The sequence below is a fragment of the Mobula hypostoma genome, chromosome 29, assembly GCF_963921235.1.
Source record: "Mobula hypostoma chromosome 29, sMobHyp1.1, whole genome shotgun sequence".
In the NCBI taxonomy this organism is placed as follows: domain Eukaryota; kingdom Metazoa; phylum Chordata; class Chondrichthyes; order Myliobatiformes; family Myliobatidae; genus Mobula; species Mobula hypostoma.
Genome location: NC_086125.1, coordinates 23019278 through 23041356, shown reverse-complemented (window position 1 = coordinate 23041356; position 22079 = coordinate 23019278). Strand labels below are relative to the sequence as shown.

The 22079-nt window shown below is 44.5% G+C and overlaps 1 protein-coding gene across 4 annotated transcripts in view; it reads right to left on the bottom strand.

The window, feature by feature from the left end:
* Positions 1-4800: 4800 nt before the first annotated feature.
* Positions 4801-22079, bottom strand: part of LOC134339243 (adhesion G protein-coupled receptor E2-like) — a 92031-nt gene continuing 74752 nt past the window's right edge. For 2 of the 4 annotated variants that reach the window (XM_063035587.1, XM_063035588.1), the window contains exons 14-22: positions 21174-21376; positions 20033-20203; positions 17098-17292; positions 15506-15741; positions 13937-14003; positions 12554-12645; positions 9445-9613; positions 7462-7548; positions 4801-5837 (exon numbers count right to left, since the gene is read on the bottom strand). In XM_063035587.1, the coding sequence (XP_062891657.1) occupies positions 5796-5837; positions 7462-7548; positions 9445-9613; positions 12554-12645; positions 13937-14003; positions 15506-15741; positions 17098-17292; positions 20033-20203; positions 21174-21376 (1262 nt within the window). In that variant the 3' untranslated portion in view covers positions 4801-5795. Of the gene's footprint in view, positions 5838-7461; positions 7549-9444; positions 9614-12553; positions 12646-13936; positions 14004-15505; positions 15742-17097; positions 17293-20032; positions 20204-21173; positions 21377-22079 lie in introns of those variants that run through there. The other 2 variants (XM_063035589.1, XR_010016367.1) reach the window with 2 other exon arrangements.

Genomic DNA, 22079 nt, shown 5'->3' with positions numbered 1-22079 from the left:
TGACTGTTCTGTTGTATATCTTACTGTACATACTATTTATTACGTTACTATAATTTGCACATTGCACATTCAGACAGAGACGGTAATATAAAGAGTTTTACTCCTCATGTGCATGATGGATGTAAGAAATAGAGTCAATTCAAAGGTCTGTTTTGCAGCTGTGGACGTCCTTGAGTTCTGGTCCTTGCTGACAGGGCTTATTAAAGTAGAGAAAGGAGAAGAAATGATGCACTGCTGCCTAACTGAGTGTAGACTATCAGACATGTTATCAAACTCCCTATAGTCCTTCACGGTTGGATTAGCGAGAGTTATGCGAACTTGATCAGGCATTTGCTGCATAAACAGAAGAATATGAGAAATAAGAGCAGGAGTAGGCCATCTGATCCATCAAGCCTGTCCCTCCATTCAATAAGATCACGGCTGATCTGACCATGGACTTGTGGTGATATCATGTGTCAGAACATGATTGGACAGAGTTCGGAGCATGCACAGAAATGAGAGAATGATCTAGAACATGTCTCCGTAAGAAACATGGTTTGGTTTTGCTGTTGTAAATAAAAGTTCTAGTTTTAATTCTTCCAGAATATGGTTTGTTCTTAGTAACCCACGGTACGTATAAAGAACACAACATGGTCTCAGAAGTTGGTCTAGAAGAGTAATATGTTTCACTAACATGGAAGAAGCAATGATAATCGGGAAAAAAAGAGCACAAACTGTTTTTGTGTGCTAACAGTTTTAAAAATGGAAGGTTTGAAACCCCCATCGACACTTCAGCTGACTGGTAACATAGCTGAAAACTGGAAAAGATTTAAACAATGTTTTGAAATTTATTTATCGGCGCTCAGAGCTGATAAAAAACGGGAAGAAATGAAAGCTGCAATTCTGCTCCACATAATGGGTGACAACACAATTGAGGTATATAACCATTTTACTTTTGAAGATGGAGATAATTTAAATTTCAAAGTGATAATGGACAAACTTGACGCATTTTGTGTACCGAAACACAATGTGATGTATGAACAGTACAAATTTTTTCAAATGTCAGCAGAGAGCTGGTCAAACAATTGATCAATTTGTTACGGAGTTGAGAAACCACAGTAAAACATATGAGTTTGGAGAACTGACAGACTCTCTTATTAAAGACAGAATTGTTTGTGGCATTTTGGACAATGGTCTAAGAGAAAGACTGTTAGAACAGCATTCAGAATTGGAAAAAGCTTTGGCGCTCTGCAAAGCTTCGGAAACTGTGATGTCGCAGGCTAAAGAGCTTTTTATTGAGAACTGCAACATACAACACTGTGCGCGAACATATTAGAAAAAATAATGAAGTGACAATGAAAAGAACAGAGAGCAAGACGTCATCTGAGAGAAAAAAGTTGTGTGATCGCTGTGGGTAGCAGCATCAGGCAAAACAGTGTCCAGCGTATGGGAAAATGTGCAACGACAGTTTTCACCCTGTTGCAGAAGTAGAAGGGAAATAAAACAAGTAAATGCAGTGCTTGAAAATTGACGTGAGGAGTTTGATACAGATGTGCTTTGTGAAAACAAACAAAGTAAGAATGACTGGACTATTCCATTGCAAGTGAACCAAAACAATATTCTGTTTAAACTTGATACTGGAGCACAAGTAAACGTTCTTGCAGAATCTGAGTTTAATGCATTAAAGCCAAGACCAAAGTTACATCAGACAAATATAAAAGTGACTGGGTATTCAGGTGCAGACATTTCAGTTAAAGAAACATGTGTGGCAAAAATATCACACAAAAATAGTGTGCACATGCTTTCATTTGTGGTCATGCCAAAAAATGTGCAGTCAATACTGGGTTTATCTGCCTGTGAGAGACTAAATTTGGTGAAAATAGATTTAGTCCTGGACAGTGACAAAGAGACACAAAGATACAGTGACTTGATGAAAGAGCAAGAGAGAACAGAATTTGATTCCAATGCGGCAAAGAAACAAGAAGTCATAAGGAAAGCTCCCAGACCCATCTCCCTTTGTTACCAGCATCTGACAAAGCATTGCCGGTACAGTACAATACTGATCTGAAGCCAAAGAGTGCTCTGGGTGCTGGGTGTCCTTAATAGTGGTAGCTGCCTTTCTAAGACTCTGCTCCTTAAAGATGTCCTGGGTACTTTGTAGGCTAGTACTCAAGATGGAGCCTACTAAATTTACAACCCTCTGCATCTTCTTTCAGTCCTGTGCAGTAGCCCACCCCCATACCAGACAGTGATGCAGCCTGTCAGAATGCACTCCATGGTACATCTATACAAGTTTTTGAGTGTATTTGTTGACATACCAAATTTCTACAAACTCCTAATGAAGTACAGTCACTGTCTTGCCTTCTTTATAGCTGCATTGATATGTTGGGACCAGGTTAGGTCTACAGAGATCTTGTTACCTAGGAACTTGGTACTGCTCACTCTCTCCACTTCTGATCCCTCTATGAGGATTGGTATGTGTTCCTGAAGTGCACAATCAGCACTTTCATCTTACTGACATAGAGCAGGAGATGAATAAGTTGTTGCTATGACACCACTCCACTAGTTGGTATATCTCACTCCTGTATGCCCTTTCATCTCCATCTGTGATTCTACCAACTATGGTTGTATCATCAGGAAATTTATAGATGGCAATTGAGTTATGCCTAGCCACACAGTCTTGGGTATAGAGAGAGTAGAGCAGTGGGCTAAGCACACACCCCTAAACTGCGCTGGTGCTGATCGTCAGCGAGGAGGAGATATTATCACCAATCCACACAGGTTGTGGTCTTCTGATTAGGAAGTCGAGGATCCAATTGCAGAGGGAGGTCGAGAGGCCCAGGTTCTGTAACTTCTCAATCAGGTTTGTGGGAATGATGGTGTTAAATGCTGAGCTATAGTCAATGAACAGCATCCTGACATAGGTGTTTGTATTGTCCAGGTAGTCTAAGGCCATGTGAAGAGCCATTGAGATTATGTCTGCCATTGACCTTTTGTGGCAATAGGCAAATGGCAGGAGTGCGTGTGTCTGCAGTGCCTGGGCTGTCACATGTGGGGGGGGGGAGTGGGAGGAGACATTGGGAGCTGCAGGAATGTGACCGCTCTCTGCACCATAACTAATAGACCGATGCAGAGTGAGTCCTCTGGAGAGGAAGGAAAGTTCATATGGACGCAGCTCTCAGCTGGAGAGTCTGTAATCCAGAAGGTGTCTGAGTTTAGAGAGGAGGAGGGCCTGTGAGAATTAGACCGGGCAGGGAGACCAACCCCAAACATAGACTCGAGGACCAGAGACTTGACAATGAACTCAGCAAGGTCAGAATCAGGCTTATTACACTGACATACAGTATTTCATGAAATGAATTGTTTTGTGGCAGCAGTACAATGCAAAACATAAAAGTGACTATATGTTATAAAAATAAATAAATAGAGCAGGAGATGAATAGTGAGGTAGAATTCATGGACCACTCAAAAATCTGATGGTGGAGGAGAAAAGGCTTTCTAAAATGATCGGTGAAGGGCTTCAGGCTCCTGTACCTCCTTCCTGATGGTAGAAATGAGAAAAGAGCATGTCCCAGATGGTGAGAGTCCTTAGTGATGGACTCTCCCTTATTAAAGCACCACGTCTTGAAGATGAAGACCCACATCTAATATTTCAGGAAATGTTTCTTCTTCTCCACCATCTGATTTCTGAATGGTCTATGAATCCATGAACAGTACCTCACTATTCCTCTGTACTGCTGATTTATGCATTTATTGTAACTGAAGGCCCAAAGAACAACAATAAACTCACCAAGATCCAAGTGCCAAAGGAGGTAGATTTTCACTTTGTGGTCTCCACCGTTTCCCACTCCACCAGAGCAGAGAGGATGGAGGGGGACCGTGGATGGAGGAGGAATCTATGAAAGATGAGGTTGGGGGAAACCACCAGAGGTGAAGTTAAGATATGTTAATTGGAGTGAGAAGGTCAGGAGGATGGGGGTTGAAAGGAGAGTTAAGTAGGGGGAAGTAGGGTCTTAGGAGAGGTCAAGAATGGGTGTGTACCTCAGCAGAGTAGAGCAACTTCAGTAGAAATGAGCCAGTAGCAATGTCCTCAATAAGACACCTTCATCTTCAGTAGGAGGTCCACAATGGAAGGAGCTAGTGGACAATAATGATTGTTCCTATAATTCCTTGTAGGTGAACTTCCACTCACAGAACAGAGGGAGTATCCTTAGGGCCAGGAGCCATTGACATGGCCCAAAACAAGATCTATGAACCAACAGAGAGAGACTCCTTCTCTGATTGCCCGAGTTCCCAGTTCTACTGGGCCTCCTTCAAGAGATGTTGGCGGGATGATAGGGGAGAGGGGAGAGGATGTTTGTGGTGGAATCTGGGAATCATTCCAGGGTCATCCATTCAGAAACATTGATCCCTGCAGCCCCAGCCCCAGCCCCAGCTGGTTGTTGGGAATATTTGGGCTGAAAGGTGGCTGTGTTTGGAGACAGGGATCTGGTCTCTGTGGGCGATGAAGGTGACAGCTGCTCTAATGAGCTGTACAAAGAACACATCTCGTGGGTCTTCAGGTCAGTCGAAGACAGACCCTGAGGTGACACCTCTGGCTCTTGTTGCCACATTTATCTATTTGGTACGACAGGGGGTCATTCCCCTCAGCAAGTGATAGTCCATGTAGAACCCTCTTTCCACAGTTCAAAATCTCATTCGCTTTTAATTATTACACATTGCACTATTAGTGCAATAAGATTTATTTATTTAAGATACTTTTATTTTATGAATTTTTATCAACAGTACAGTAATTTTCAAACATGAATAAAGTGACGAAGGGTCTCGGCCTGAAACGTCGACTGCACCTCTTCCTATAGATGCTGCTTGGCCTGCTGCGTTCACTAGCAACTTTGATGTAAAGTAGTAAATAAACAGCTTTATTCTTACTCCAAAAAACATAGATATTTCTTGTGCAGATGGTTTTAAAAAGGATATAGCAAACAAGTCTGGCAACAGTTTCCATTTATAAAGACAGAAGAGAGGAAGGCATGATGGTTCTCTCATGCTGGGATGCTCAATCACAGGCTAAAATCAGCACACTAAGTTGTGTATGTCTGTGTCTGTGTGCGTATGTGTATGTGTGTGTGTGTGTGTGTGTGTGTGTGTGTGTGTGTATGTGTGTGTGTGTGTGTCTGTGTGTGTATGTGTATGTGTATGTGTGTGTGTGTGTGTGTCTCTGCTGCACATTTTTGAGTTCTGTGTGTGCGCACGTGTGCACATGTGCATTTGTGTGTATGTTTCTGCTATACATGTGCTTCAGGTCTGTGCAGTGAGTGCCTATGTGTGAACATGAACTGCGCACATATCCAAGTTCTGTACCTATCTGCTACATGGTGTGCATTCTGTACCTCATCTTTATGCTGAAGTTGTAAAGATACAACATGATAGGACAAGGTCAAGTTCAAATCTGGTATCTCACATTAACTTTAGGTAAGATCTCAACTATGTTGACACCAGAGTCATATATCTCATAAGGAATAACAATCAAAATAACAGGATAACTCAGCAAAATTTGGAAATTCAGCAAAACTCCTGAAATTTATTTACAATCACATTCATTATAACATCAGATCTCACACATATTCTTATACAGACTCACTTTCATACACACACTTTCAGACTTTTACAAGTCAAATAATTCTGCAGGTATGACCAATCCTCCAACAGAACTCTCCGTGCTTGGGAGTGGGTTTTGAACCCACGAACTTCAGAGCCAGACGCACAGCGAGAGCGAAAGAGAATGAAAGAAAGAAACTCCGCTGAGAAGAATCTTGTTATTGGGTCTTGGATCCCTCTGATTGGTTTGTTCTATAAGTCTGGATAAAACAAAATGAGATTGCCATCTGAGATTGCGAAACAAGTGCTACACATGCCTTTACACTTCCTCCCTTACCACCATTCAGGGCCCCAGACAGTCCTTCCAGGTGAGGTGACACTTCACCTGTGAGTTGGTTGGGGTGATATACTGCGTCCGGTGCTCCCGATGTGGCCTTCTATATATTGGCAAGACCTGATGCAGAGTGGGAGACGGCTTTGCTGAACACCTACGCTCTGTCCGCCAGAGAAAGCAGGATCTCCCAGTGGCCACACATTTTAATTCCACATCCCATTCCCATTCTGACATATCTATCCACGGCCTCCTCTACTGTAAAGATGAAACCACACACAGGTTGGAGGAACAACACCTTATATTCCGTCTGGGTAGCCTCCAACCTGATGGAATGAACATTGATTTCTCTAACCTCCGCTAATGCCCCACCTCCCCCGCATACCCCATCCGTTATTTATTTTTACACACACATTCTTTCTCTCACTCTCCTTTTTCTCCCTCTGTCCCTCTGACTATACCCCTTGCACATCCTCTAGGTCCCCCCCCCCCCCGTCTTTCTCCCCGGGCCTCCTGTCCCATGATCCTCTCATATCCCCTTTGCCAATCACTTGTCCAGCTCTTAGATCCACCCCACCCCTCCTGTCTTCTCCTATTATTTTGGATCTCCCCCTCCCCCTCCCACTTTCAAATCTCTTACTAACTCTTCCTTCAGTTAGTCCTGACGAAGGGTCTCAGCCTGAAACGTCGACTGTACCTCTTCCTAGAGATGCTGCCTGGCCTGCTGCGTTCACCAGCAACTTTGATGTATGTTGCTGGAGATTGCTATCTATTTTGCTCCAGACAAAATCTAGTTAAAACAACTTCGAGGAGATAAAATTCTTCTATTCACTGCCCTGGGGGTTCTGCCAGGAGAGTCAAAGCTCCTTGGGATTCATGGTCAGCAGAAGGACTTGAATGGGAATGAGAACCACAGTGTGTTCATCACCTGTGTTGGCCCACAATAGTCTGTTGGAAAGCTGGTGCCTTCTTGTGTGTGGTGGGCAGAGGATGGGGCAAGGCCAGGATACCTTGCCGAGACCCTGCAGACACCACTCCCAGCAAGGGGAGCAAACTGACTGGTTATTCAATCATCAGATCACAGGCATGGTCTGAGAAGAGGGAAATAATTCACAGACAATGACTACTTTCATCAAAAGCACATCTATCAACTTACCCCTGAGCTTCAATGATGTTGTCTAGTCCCCTTCCATCAACATCCTGGAGCTGTCACCATTAACTGATTAGTACTGACCATAAACTAAAAGTACTGACCCCCTCCTTCCTCCCGCCATACAAGCAAAACACAGAGTGCATCAGTTTTTAATCAATTGCCCATTATTTCAAATGCCAACTCTGAGGTATTTCAGGTTGATTGTAGGAACGTAGGTTCCTGAGACATTCACTCTTTCTCCTTCGACAGATGTCAAAAGAGAACCATTAACGTTTTGGATCTTTCTTTCGAGCAGTGTTGAAGGAAGATCATCGACCCAAATCACTCAGTTTATTTCAACCTCCCACAGACACAGCCTGACCTTCTGAATGTTTTTGCCCTTCTGGAGAAAGCTTCTCACCTCAGTCATGTTCACCTCCATCTGTGAGGACTCTGTGGTGATGCCCTTCTGTTTACTAGTCAACCATTTCCGTAATTCATTAACCACCTTCAATGAAATAAGAATGATACATTAGTCATACCCAATTTTAACTAATTTAATTTATGCACGATTAAATTGGTTGCTTCTTCACATTAATAATGAACTTTGCACCTTTGTTCAATTTCACTTATTTATTTTTGTAATGGTTATCTCTACTTTTTGTAATGATTATGCAAATGTCATAACATGGTTATGAATGGTGAGAGAAACCTTTACACACTAACTATTATTTTGGAGCATGCTTTAAAGAATTTGTTAATTCCTACCTAGTAGAATAAAACTATCTTTCAATCACCCTTCAGAATCCCAAGGCCAAGTAAGAATTAAAATTTATATAGTCACTGTGTCCCATTGGCATCTTCAGTGGATCACACAGACAGAGGGAAATCTCCAAGATACTCGGTCAGATAGGGTTAGACTTTCCACATTGCCTCCCATGGAAGTAGTTCATGGAACCAATACTGGGACTGGAAAGTGCCTTGGGGCTTACAAGAAACAAATTGTTCAGGTCCTCTTGCCAAACCACCAACTTCAAAAGAAGAGGATAAATTCATATATCAAAAGACTAAATGAATGTACAGAGGCATAACTAGTACATAACTCTCCATGCTATCATCTTCAAGGATTTGTGAAACTGCATGTCAAGGGCTCCTTGTCCCTCAAAATTCCCTCAGAACATATCATTCATTGTGTATGTCCTACCCTTACTCGTTCTCATCACTTCACACTTACCATCATCAAATTTCATCTGCCAGTGTTCTGCCCATTTTGCTGACTAATCAAGGTCTGTCTGTAGCCTGAGACTGTCCTCTTCACTATCAGCAACACCACCAAATTTCTTTTATCAAAGAGGAATTAAATCACAATCTTTGAAAAAATTTTACAGAGAGGTGGAGAGCTTCTGGATAAGGAGGTGAAAGTTTATCAAGGGGATAAGAAAATGAACATTAGAGGTCACGATCATATCAGCTTGATCTTATTAAATGGCAATGAAAACCTAAAGGACCATATGGCTGACTGTTGCTTCAAATTCATAGTTCAGTAAAAGACTCTCTAACCATTCATCACTATGATGATTATATGTGGAGAGTAAGATCAGGAGGAAAAATTCATAGAGTTGTGGAGTTATAGAGCAATACAGTTTGGATAGAGGCCCTTTGACCCAACAAGCTCATGCCAGCCATGGTGCCCACCCCGTTAGATCCAAATTCCTGTGTTACACCATGAGACATTGAAGCAGAATTAGTCCATTCAACCCATTGAGTCTGCTCCTTTCAATCCACGACCCTCAAATCCCCAACCCTCCATGTACATAACCAAATATTTCTTAAATTATACCACTATACCTGCCTCAACCACTTCTTCTGGCAGCTCATTCCATATACTCATCACCCTCTACCTCTCAGGTCCCCTTTAAATGTTTCCCCTCTCATCCTAAATCTATGCCCCCTAGTTCTGGTCTCCCCAACCATGTGGAAAAGACTTATCACCCATCTTATATATGTTTCTCATTCGTTTAAACATTTCTACAAGGTTGACTCTCATTCTCCTACGTTCTAAGGAATAGAGATCTAAGCTAGTCAACCTTTAATCCCGGAAACATCCTCAAGTATTTTTTGTGCTCTCTCCAGTTTAAAAACAACTTTCCTACAACAGGGTGACCAAAACTATACACAGTATTCCAAGTGCATCCTCACCAACAACTTATGAAACTGCAAAATAATGTCCGATCTCCAAGGCTCATTGCCCTGACTAATGAAGGCCCGTGTGCCAAATGCCTTTTACACCACCCTGTCCACCTCTGACCCTGCTTTCAAACTCATACTCCTGGGTTCTTCTGTTCCTTTACACCCCGAGTGCCCAACGATTCACAGTATGTGTCTGTAGGGAAGAGATTCTTACCCGGTGATTGAAAACGCAGTAAATAAGGAAAACGAACAGACCCTGGAGACTGTTGATGACTGTGAATAAGTGGGAGAACACTGCAGTGCTCTTATCAACTTGAAATATTCCAAAGCTCCATGTGCATCCCAAAACAAACATCCGTGCTGCAGCCTTAATGGTTAGGGATCTGTAGAGAAGAAGGAAAAAGAGACCAGGTGAATGAAAAACACGGGAATGATGAAATTCCTTTCATGTGGGATCTTTCATACCCTCAGGGTTTTCTCAGCAGTCAACAGCATATTCTTGTGTTTATTCGATACATTGCTGGGCACCAGGCATCACTGGACAGGATATTGCTTATTGCATCAAAACTGCCCTTGAGAAGGCGATGGTGTGCCATTGCCTAGAAATGCTGCTTTCCTTCTAGTGCAGGTGCTCCCACGAAATGGTGGGAAAATGAGTCCCAGGATTTAGACCTTGTCACAGCAGAGGAGCAGTGAAATATTGTCAATTCAGGATGCTGTGTTACATTAGACATGAAACAGGAGCAGGATTGCCCCTTTGAACCTTCCCTGTGATTTGTTACGATCATGGTTGCTCTAATCTTGGCTTCCACAGTACCTTCCTGCTCTCCACAAGCCCACTGTCTCTCTCATTGCTCAGACATTTGTCAATTGCTGTCTAAAAAATATTCAGTAACTCCAATTCTGCATCACTCTGGGGGTAGAGATTCACCATGTTTCAAGGTAAGAAGCCCCTCCTGATTTGATTTTGAAATATTTCACCCCCATCCGGAAGCTGTTCTTTGCTGTAAGTACCTCCATCATCCTCTCACACTCTCTCTATCCCCTTCATAATCTTCTAACTTGGAAAGTAGGCCCTTCTCACCCTTCTAAACTATCATGAGTGAAGATCCATTCTGCTTACATGTCTCTCGAACATCAATCCAGCCTAGGAATCAGCCTGGTAAACCTTCTCTGCAGTGCTCACCGTTCAATTTGTCCACAAACAGTAACACAACAATATAAGATTATCAGGTCATGTTGATGTTGAGTAAGTTTGCCTCTTCTTTTCATGAAGAACCCAGAGGCCAAGAGTTGGGTTTAGCATGCCTGATGTGTCAGACACTCAGGATAGGCCAGCAGGTCTTTGGCCTGTTTCAGTGTTAGTAGAGAGAATTAAATCGACTGAATATTAGGGCCCCTTGCAAAAGGAGTTTGGGGAGACAGGGCTAGAGATGCTTCACTAGTGTTTAAGGTGGCTGATGGATTTGGCTGTGAAGCTGCCACTTATCCACCCTACAACCAAGGATGGAGCCTGTTGAGTGGCAAGTGACCTTCGGGGCCCTCAGAATCACTTCACCTCTCCATGCATATCTGTTCCCAGAAGGAGTACTTCTGTCATAAACAAAATTCCAAATGCCTTCTGAAAACCCAATGACTCCTCCTTCTCTACATTATTTATTATTAGATTGACGATAGGAAACATGAGTTTCCCTTCATGATACAATGTTAGCTCTGCTTGATTACGCTCAGATTGTTGAAGTGCCTTCCGAATTAGATCTCAATGATGCGTCCCATCTTTTGGTGCTACCATCAACTGTTATTGGTCATTGGGCTTGAGGGTAAATGGCAGCAATCGTGTCAGTCCTGACACTGTTTTCACATGCTACGTACACAAATACGTTTCCCCCAGGCATCTCTGTCCAATGACAACTTCCCCACTTCCAATGTCACCGTCGGCGGAGATCAGCTCCATGGACAGAGGCACTTCTTGGGGAAGCTGCTAACTCTCACCCCACTCGCTCACCAGGGATCAATTGTAAAACAATATACTAATATAAAAGACAGAGTTGATTTGATGTTACAAAACAACAAATATCATGATATGCACTCAGTGGTCACTTTATTAGACACACCTGTAAACCTGTTCATTAATGGAAATACCTAATTAGCCAATCATGTGGCAGCAATTCAATACATAAAAGCATGCAGACATGGTCAAGAGGTTCAGTTGTTAATCAGAAGGGGGAAGAAATGTGATCTAAGAACTTTATCTGTGGAATAATTGTGGTGACAGATGGGGAGGCTTGAGTATCTCAAAAACTGCTAATGTCCTGGTATTTTCACACACAGCACCTAGAAAATACAGAGAATGGTGCAAGAACAAAAAAAAAATCCAGTGAATGGCAGTTCTGGGGGAAAAAGCACCGTGTTAATGAGAGAGGCCAGAAGAGAATGGCCAGAGTGATTTAAGCTGAAAGCAAGGTAACGGTAACTCAAGTAACCACACATTACAACAGTGGTGTTCAGAAAAGATTCTTTGAACACACAACACGTCAAACCTTGAAGCAGATGGGCTACAGCAGCAGAAGATGTTGGTGTATCTAACAGATATGCCTAATAAAGTGACCATCAGTATGTCAGTGATAATGAAGTTTTTCAGTGAAAACAAACCTGATTCTGATTCTGAAAGGTGAGGTATATGCAAGGAGATCATGGTGTCCCCTCCCTATAATAATCCAAAGAGGATGCGAGTGCAGATATTTACTTTGTAACATCAAGGATGACTGAGACATTTAGGACGTAGCCACATGGGTCATGTGCTGTTGGCTCTCAGTAGGAGTGTCTCTGTGTTTTGCCAGATCATGGACAACAGCAGCTTCCTTGCCAGGAGTCTGCCCCATGTCAGGGTCCCGAGAGGCTGGGCTGGTGATGGACACATAGTGGAGCATAGAACAGAGAACACAGCACAGTACAGACCCTACAGTCCATGATGTTGTGCTAAACTTTCAACCTACTCCAAGATTAAGGTAACCATTCCCTCCCACATAGGGCTTCATTCTACTTTCATCCATGTGCCTATCTAATAGCCTTTCAAATGTCCTAAGTATACCTGCCTCTACCACCACCTCTGGTAGTGTGCTCCACACTCCCTCCGCTCCCTGTGTGAACAACTTACCTCCAAGATCACGCCCCACCCACTCCCACACCCCCCGCCATTACTTTTCCTTGAATCACCTTAAAATGATGCCATCTCGTATTAGCCATTGTTGCTCTGGGAGAAAGATGCTGGCTGTCCACTGTATGCCTCATATCATCTTATGTACATCCATTAAGTCACTTACTTGGTTTCCTTCAGCTTCGACACCTCCTTGTTGCGCGAGTTCAAATGGCGTCTCAGTAAATACAGAGTCGCAAATAAAAGGACTGTATTGACCTGGAGAGAGAGAGAAACAGAGAGCGCAAGATAGAGGGAGGGTTTGTGTGACAGAGAGAGAGTGAGGAATGATAGAGGGAAGAGTAAAAGAGGGTGAGAGAGAGAAAGAGTGAGTTTCATGAGGAAGACAGAACAGATTCTCCAAATCCCACACTCAATTCATCCCTCCCAGTTTACTATCTCACTCACTGACATTCACACTTTCCATGGATTTCACCATGACACTCTCTAATCTAAAATTCTGCTTGCCCCCAAACTCTCCACTTAAATATTTTGGAAAACCAAAATTCTTCGAGCTGTAACCCAAGGGATGGGATTTTCCACAGAATCCGGATGCATTGGGATGACTAGGAAACCCAGGAGAGGAATTAACTGGGAATTGTTCACCACTCACCACTATGATGAGTCAGTGGGATCTGTCAGCTGGGAATTCCAGGCCAGAAGATTGGGAAGCAGGCCCCCAGTTTCTCTGCTTCTTTCCTCCATCCTGCCCTGAATCAAAGACCCGGTGCCCCTCAACCTGCCTATTCCTCCTTGCTGCTCCTTTTAATTATGCAGATGGACACAACCAAACCCAAACCTCGGCCCACCCTACTCAGTGATAAATAATAGGACAATGAAGATGGTGGAAAGCGATACCATACCTTAACACAGTTTAACAACAGGAACTTGCTTTTAGATCAAAATCTTTCATTAAGTCCAAAGTGTGAAGCATTTTACGAACCGTCCCAACACTTGGGTTAAAGTGGTACCTAATCTGCAAATGTACCAATGCTCAAAGGGATGAAAGCAACCATGAAGAGTCCGTTATCACTGGGCCCAGTGCACACACGACTCAGAGAGGGTCTGGGGGGAGGGGGAGAATGACGGAGGAAACTACCCAGGACTTGCAGGCTGGGTGCATCCTTTGTGTTACTCAGTGGCTGGGGTTCAGGATAACACCATGTTGGGGTTGATGGAGTCAGTGGCTCAGGGTTAAGAGTGAAAGCAACAGATCAGAGGTCAAAGGCCAGCCCCTAGGTCAGAGGTGCAATTGACACACACACCTGAGGGCCAGGTTCTCTGATATTTCTTCAGTTATCAAATGTGCTGACCACACTGAGTGTCAGACACATTAACATTGAGAGGACACCGATGCTTCTCACAGTCCATGAGTGATTCGTGAGGGGTTGTGACACTGGACACAGCCCCTCAGCAGAGGCACCACCCCTGACTGTGATCCTTCCCCACTGAGCTTTTGGAGAATCCCGGTCTGGAACGGTTGCAGCGCAGAGAGAAACAGGAAGCTTACCAGAATCACGAAACAGACCGGGCCCTGGAAACTCCAGTTAAACCCCGACTCGTGCTTCAGCCAACAGCTGTGAGGATGGAAGAGTTTCGTCACTGGGTGGCAGTCAGTTTATGAAATACATTGAGAACGTCAGTGGATCTACAGTGCAGGAAAGCGGCAGCCAATCTCTGCATGGCAAGATTCCAAACAATAACAGTGCGCTGATGACCAATCAATGCCATTGGTTAAAGGATGTTGTCCTGAATGTGGGGGAAAATGGCCTGTGCTCTCCTTTTTTATAGTTTGTTGGGATAAGTTCTGTCTGTTCAAAACTACAGACCAGACTTGGCTCTGATATCTCCTCCAATGACAGCACCAGTGACAATGTGACTCCTTCTCAGCTCTGCACTGGAACTCAATCTCTGTCCACAGAGTTGGGCATCTGTCAGTAAACTGGGAGGGCAGAGCCACCTAGCACAGGAGAGAATTGAGAAGGACAGGGAGGGGCATCACCCCGTCTCCCTCCCTGCCCCACATGCAGAGACTGGGGTTGATAGTGACCAAGTCCAACAGCATCAGGCAGCTGGCGTTTCAACAGAAGCCTTGTTTGCCTCTCTCATTGTGGTCAATCCCAGAAGAAGTTGAGGGAATGATTAGCCATTAGCTGACCAGCTCAGCAATGTTCTGTGATGCTGGGATCTCAGCCAGACTCACTTCTGCAGGTCCCTGGATGGAGATCAGTGGTATATTCGATCACTGCAAACTCTTCTCTTTGATCACATGTCAACAGGCTGCTGAAGTAGATGGACACTTGTTGGATCAGGGTGTAAAGAGCCCTGGAGTTAAACTAGGATAATCGGTTCAGTCAGAGTTGATTGGTAAACATTTGGAGATGCCAAATGGTATTCTTCTGATGCCCCTATGATTCCTAGGATTCTCCTCCGGCCCATGGCCAATCTCAGACCTCTCAGTGGTTCAGCAGCTGAGATCAGTTGGGACAGGATCTGTCAGCGGGTGAATTCAAACCCTCCCCAGTCCCCGGGAGCAACTCAGACAATACCCACAATAACCCTCATGAGTCTTTTCCTTTTTACTAGTTTCAAGGCAGCTTCTCCATGCAATCACCATTTGGGGAATATTGAATGCAATATTATCAAGGTTTCAGATGAAGGGTTCTTGATGAATTTTATGCTTTGTTCTCAGAGCTGGTACAGGACTCAGCTCACGGCCTGTGTTCGGGCAGTGGATTCAATCCTAACCTTGGTTGCCATCCAAGTGGAGTTTGTATGTTGTCTCCATCACCGTGTTGGGCTTTCCCTTAGAGCTCCAGTTTGATCCCACATCCCAACGGTGTGTTATTGACAGTAAATTACCCCTTGTTGTGGGTGGGTGGGGAAGCATCAAAGGGCAGTTGATGGCCATGTGTGGGAGGATAAGATGCAGGGGTAGAGGGAGATAAGGAGAAGGGCAATGGGACTGATGGGCTAAGTCCGCAGGAAGCTAGCATGGACCTGATGGACCAAATGGCCTCTTTCTGTGTCACAGTCAGTTGTGTCACTCTACCACATTTCCTTATCATTTAATACTCACGCAGTTTCTGTTCCATAGCCTCCGGGGTATATTGCCGCTGAGATAATGACTATCACAGCAGGAAGAGCATAAGAGGAAATGTACAGGTATCTTCGTTTGATGATATGTGTGCGAGTGAAATTGGTGACTGTCAGGTTTCTGGACATGATGAAGAGCTGCAAACTGTCCAGGAACATCCAGACGAAGACGGCAAGGAAGAGGTAATGCAGACACCCGGCAATCAGGGCGCACACAACCTAAAGAAAGAGGCAACACAGTGGATAGTGGGCAACTCGGGACAAAAGCAGAGGGCAGTCAGAGACGGGGACGCAGGCAGGAACATGCAGAGACGGGTCAGAGACACACAAGTGGAAAGAAACAGAGAGAGAAAAACACAGCTAAAGACATTCTCACGGGCACAGAGAAAAACACATGGCATCAGAAATGGACTGACAACCTATTCCAGCTCCCTCTTACCTCTTCTCTTCTCCTTACCTGCCTAATACCTCCCTCTGGTTCCCCCTTCCCTTTCTCCCCTGATCCACGTTCTGGTCTGATCAGATTACTGTTTCTTCAGCCCTTTAACTTCTTCACCTATCGTCTCCCAGCTCTTTATTCATACACCTCCCCCCGCCACACACAGTCCTTCCGCCTCACCTCATCTCACCTATCACCTGCCAGTTTGTAATCCTTCCCCTCTCCTCTCCCTCTGATTCTGACTTCTGCTCCCTTCCTCTCCAAGGGTCTTAGCCTGAAATCTCAACTGTTTATTCCCCTCCATAGATGCTGCCTGACCCACTGTGTTTCTCCAGCGTTTTGTGCGTGTAACTCAGAGATACTAACACAGAGACACTGACATAAATCAGTACACAAACACCTGTACACAATGGAAGAGATAATCTGCAAACGCAAACATATAAAGAGCACGGTGGTGATATACACCAAAGATTTATTAATTAGTAGTAGTTTAGTAATAAAATTAGAATAATACACAAAGGAGATGGAGGAACTCCAAGGGTCAGTAGGTATCTATGAAGGGACACGGACATTAGACGTTTCACATTGCCTGACCTCTTCTGTTCCTCCAGCTCCCTTGTGATTTGCTCCAAATTTCCAGTGTTTGCAAACTCCTGTGAGTCCATAAACTTAGAACATCTTTGGTACTTTTTACAAAATATCTTGTTGCAGCTCCAGATCTGTAAAGTTTGCTAATGTCACTCATTCTCCAGTGACCGGGAAACTCAGTGACAGAAGTAATCCACTGCACCCCAGGGTGAATGTGAATGAGGAGGTTTGGAGTGCCCCATGAGGTCATTGGGCAGGAGGGCAGAGGGAGGGAAAGGGCAACGTTCTATGCTGACAGGACCTTGGGGAAGGGGTGGGTCTCCAATGCTCGGAGGCTTTGGCTACCGTTGCAATGAGGATCTGATTAAAGGGATGGCACGCTGGTCATAATGAGCCAATGGAAGGAGAGGACACCAGAGGAGAGTGGTGGGAGAGCAGGGGCTGAGATCCCACTACACCCACGTTAAGTCTGGCTTTGCTGCAGAATTTGACCAACTGCACATTCAGAAACTCTATGAGAATTAGAGGCGGGAATTTGGTTTTCTTACCGGCTGTTTAATCCGCATTCCGATCAGAAAGACGAACTGTGCCAGGAAGAGGGTAATACTCAGGTGCTTGTGAAGATTGGTGTTAGCATTCTGGATGGATTTGCAGTTGACAAATATGGCAATCGAGGCAGCGAGGCAGAAAAGGGAGATGATGAGGCCGATGTAGGTGATCATCTCCAAGTGCCAGTCGTCAGTCTGCAAGCACAAAGTGGGGAACCACGTTCAGGAATAGGCTGTGATAGAGTCTCCAGGGACAGAGTTACTGTGATAGATTCACCAGGGACAGTATTAGACAGAGTTACTGTGATCGAGTCTCCAGGGACAGTTACTGTGATAGAGTCTCCAGGGACAGCATTAGACAGAGTTACTGTGATAGAGTCTCCAGGGACAGAGTTACTGTGATAGTGTCTCCAGGGACAGAGTCACTGTGTTCCTCCAACCTGAGTGTGGCTTCATCTTTACAATAGAGGAGGCCCTGGATAAACATGTCAGAATGGGAATGGGATGTGGAATTAAAATGTGTGGCCACTGGGAGATCCTGCTTTCTCTGGCAGACAGAGCGTAGGTGTTCAGCAAAACGATCTCCCAGTCTGCATCGGGTCTCGCCAATATATAGAAGGCCACATCGGGAGCACTGGACGCAGTATATCACCCCAGCCGACTCACAGGTGAAGTGTCGCCTCACCTGGAAGGTCTGTCTGGGGCCCTGAATGGTGGTAAGGGAGGAAGTGTAAGGGCATGTGTAGTACTTGTTCCGTTTACAAGGATAAGTGCCAGCAGGGAGATCAGTGGGGAGGGATGGGGGGGGAACGAATGGACAAGGGAGTCTCGTAGGGAGCGATCCTTGCGGAAAGCAGAGAGAGTGGGAGGGAAAGATGTGCTTAGTGGTGGGATCCTGTTGGAGGTGGTGGAAGTTACGGAGAATAATATGTTGGAGGCTGGTGGGGTGGTAGGTGAGGACCAGGGGAACCCTATTCCTAGTGGGGTGGCAGGAGGATGGAGTGAGGGCAGATGTGTGTGAAATGGGGGAGATGCGTTTAAGAGCAAAGTTGATGGTGGAGGAAGGGAAGCCCCTTTCTTTAAAAAAGGAGGACATCTCCCTCGTCCTGGAATGAAAAGCCTCATCCTGAGAGCAGATGCGGCAGGGACAGAGGAACTGCGAGAAGGGGATGGCATTTTTGCATTCCCCACCCCCACCTTTTCCTTCTCCCTGGGCCTCCTGTCCCATGATCCTCTCATACTCCTTTTGCCAATCACCTGTCCAGCTCTTGGCTCCATCCCTCCCCCTCCTGTCTTCTCCTATCATTTTGGATCTCCCCCTCCCCCTCTTAAATCTCTTACTAGCTCTTTCTTCAGTTAGTCCTGATGAAGGGTCTCGGCCTGAAACTTCGACTGTACCTCTTCCTAGAGATGCTGCCTGGCCTGCTGCGTTCACCAGCAACTTTGATGTGTGTCATTAGACAGAGTTACTGTGATAGAGTCTCCAGGGACAGCATTAGACATGGTGATCACTGGTGGTACAAAGCAATTGTGCTCACCGCTATGCTACCATGTCATCCACATCTAATACCGTACTGTATCCCTGGCACAACTAATAAAGGTAGGAACGCAACAGTGCCACCCATAACTAATACCGTACCATAACCTTGGCATGACTAATAAAGGTCGGAGCAATAATTGATCTCTGGAGGATCTCAGCGGGTCGAGCAGTGACTGTTGGAGGAAAGGGACTGTCGGTGTTTTGGTTTGAAATCCTGAATCAGAACCAGAATGTCACCTCAGTCCTGATACAGGGTTTGGACCTGAAATTTTGACAATTCATTTCCCCCTACAGACGCTGCTCGACCTGTTAAGTTCCTCCAGCAGATTGTTTGTTGCTCCTCAGTCCAGCGTCTGTGGTTACTCGAGTATCTGTAATAAGGGTAGGTCTTACAGAGTGAATGGTGAGGACCTGGTGTGTGGAGGAACAGTGTGTAAAGTCAATGTGTTCCTGAAGGTGGAAATAGAGGTTGCTAAGGCAGTAAAGAAGGCATTGGTTACTTCCTGCATTATTCAGGGAATAAAATATAAATACAGTACAGGCAGGAAATGGTAAAACTTTAAGCAACATTGTCTAGACCACAGCTAGAGTGCTGCTGAGTGAGCTGCTGACTTGTTCTCTGTAACTGAGGCTACATAATTTCCTGAGAAATGGTGACAGAGGGACTCCTTCTGTTACAAGCCTCCTGCCAACATTTGGCGGTTTCCTGTCTCCCTCTGCACTATGGGAAAGTGTCATGAAAAGTATCAGTGGAGAAGGTGAAGAGGTGATTCGCGAAGCCCTAGCTCACCCAACCCATCCTCATAAGACATGCTTTCCAATCGTAAATCCCCTCTGAAGCCTCTCTAAATCTTCCACATCATTCCTATAGTGAGGCAAACAGAACTGAACACAGTACTCTGAGAGCGATCTAACCACATCTGACTAAGGAAGGCCAACACACCATATGCCTTCTGAACCACCTTTTGACTTGCATGGCATCATTGTTTTGTTTTTCTTGGAGCAGAGGATGCTGACGGAGCACAGAACGAATAGATACTGGGAAAATCTACACCATAGCAGAAATGTCGAAATGCAGACAGTAGAGGTTGAGCGCAAGGGGTATGAATTTTGAAGGGATTTGTGGAAGGATTGTTTCACCCATTGGGACACACTGCCTTGAGGGGGTGGCACAGGCAGGTGCATCACCACATTTCAGCGGCATCTAGAGGAGGATTTGTATCACCAATATATAGAAAGCTACAGAACAAATTTTAATGTAGATGACCCTTAATGGTCAGCATGGACAATGTGGGCTGAACGGTCTGTTTCTGTGTTTGTGTCTCTTTCAATCTGACTCTCTTCTTTCACCCCTTTTTATCTGACTACAGATTTTTCTATTGAATGATTTCTTACCTCAATCTTAACTGGAGCCATTAAAATAGCAAAGCTTGTCAGGTGGTTACACTGGCAGGTTACATGGGTCTGATTGGAATCGATCCGTTCACAACCATCAGATAACCAGACACTTTTCTCTTCGGTATTACTCCAATAGACACATTCTGGCTCTTCACCGACTTCCTTTTCCTGTTTCCAGGTAAGGATAAATTATTTCAACAATTATTGAAAACATTCTCATAACAAGTTAAATATTCACACGTCCCAAAGTAGTACAAAGGTGGAAATTGTTAGGTACGCCCTAATCCCATAGACACAGCAAACAGAATTATCTCCTGTTAGTAGGAAACAAGTCACATTGCACTTAACACAAAAGATGAAATATCATTCTAACCAATCCCATGACACTGTTCCATCAAACAGCCCCAGGACAGGAGACACTGGATAGAAACAGAGCGAAGCTCCATCTACATTGTCCCATGACATCAACTTGCGGAGGGAGAGACAAGGTAAATGGAAAATGGAACTCCCAGAATATCCCATCAAATTTGTGAAGTGCAGGGTCATAAAATTAGAAAAGATTGCCTTTATTTGCCTCATGAACATAAAACCATTGAAACCTACAGTGAAATGCATCATTTGTGTCAAAGACCAACAGAGTCTTTGATGAAACCCATGTGGTCATGAAGAGAAAGTACAAACTCCTTTCAGGCACTGGCGGGAATTGAACCCCTGTCTTATTGCTGGCACTGTACAGTGTTATGTCAACCACTCTGCTACTGTGCAAACTTGATGACTGAATGAGTAATTGCAGTAATGTGTATTTTCCTTTCAGTGAAATGGTGGTTGTACATTGTAACCAGTTACTCAATGATCTGAGAAATGACAGCAAGGGACTCCTCCTCCTCTGTGTCTCACTACCAGTCTCTAAACAATCCCCAGTCTCTCTCAGATCAGGGATCTCCACTTCCTCTATCAGGCCCCACTGAGTAATGGTGACTGGAAAGGCCACCATAAACTGACCTGAAATGGCCCAAACCCAGTCTCCATGGAAATGTTATACCTAAACCCAGGATCAGCACCTGTTCAACCTCCCATTTTGCATTTTAGTAGGAAGCTCATTTTCAATTGGGGAACATCACAGATTGTATCTACAAACCTGGTTGAGGTTCAGAGTCAAATTAAACTTTTCCTTCAGATTAGAGCTGACGGCTTTGTTGCTGATGGTGGCAGCTATCACCTTGGAGTTTAATGAGACATTGTTCTGAGATGGACGGCCGCCTTGGTTCTGAGATGGACGAATTTCTTGGTTCAGCTGGGATTCCAAGTCTTTGAATACAATAAAGGAAATGGCCTGAAACTCTGTGGAGATAATAGATCAGCCTTTGGTGAATGTGGAGAAACATCAGTGAAACACACCAGCAACTGGATATAAAGGCAGATCAACACAAAACACACCCATTGCAGTAGCGCTTTGTAAGTCTTTGAGTATTAAAATCAGCTCTCGATGGGGATGGACAAGGAGATCATCATGTGGGCTGCCTTATCATGGATGGTGTTAAGTTAATTTGTGTTGGTTAAGCTACACTCTCTTCTAGGTAAGTGGGAGTCTATCACATTCCTGACCTGTGTCTTGTGGATGGTTCAAAATCTGGAGATCCACAGAAAATGGTGCATTTCTGGGAAAGGAGATTAGACCATCAGACATAGTTGCAGAATTAGGCCATTCAGCCCATCGGGTTTGCTCCACCATTCTATTATGGCTGATTTATTATCCCCCTCAGCCCCATCCTCCATCCTTCTCCTCTTAAACATTGATGCCTTCCTAACCAGAATCAGAATCAGGTTTAATATCACTGGCATATGTTGTGAAATTTGTTGTTTTGCAGCATCAGTACATTGTAATGAGCTTGAACCTTCTGCTGACCCTCTACATGATCAGATAAGCAGATATCCTAAATTTAGCAAATATCTGTCTGTCTGTAAACTACATACCAAGGTCTCTCAGACTAATACAGAGTTTGATACCATAAATTGGATCTTAATGTCGAATTACACATGGATT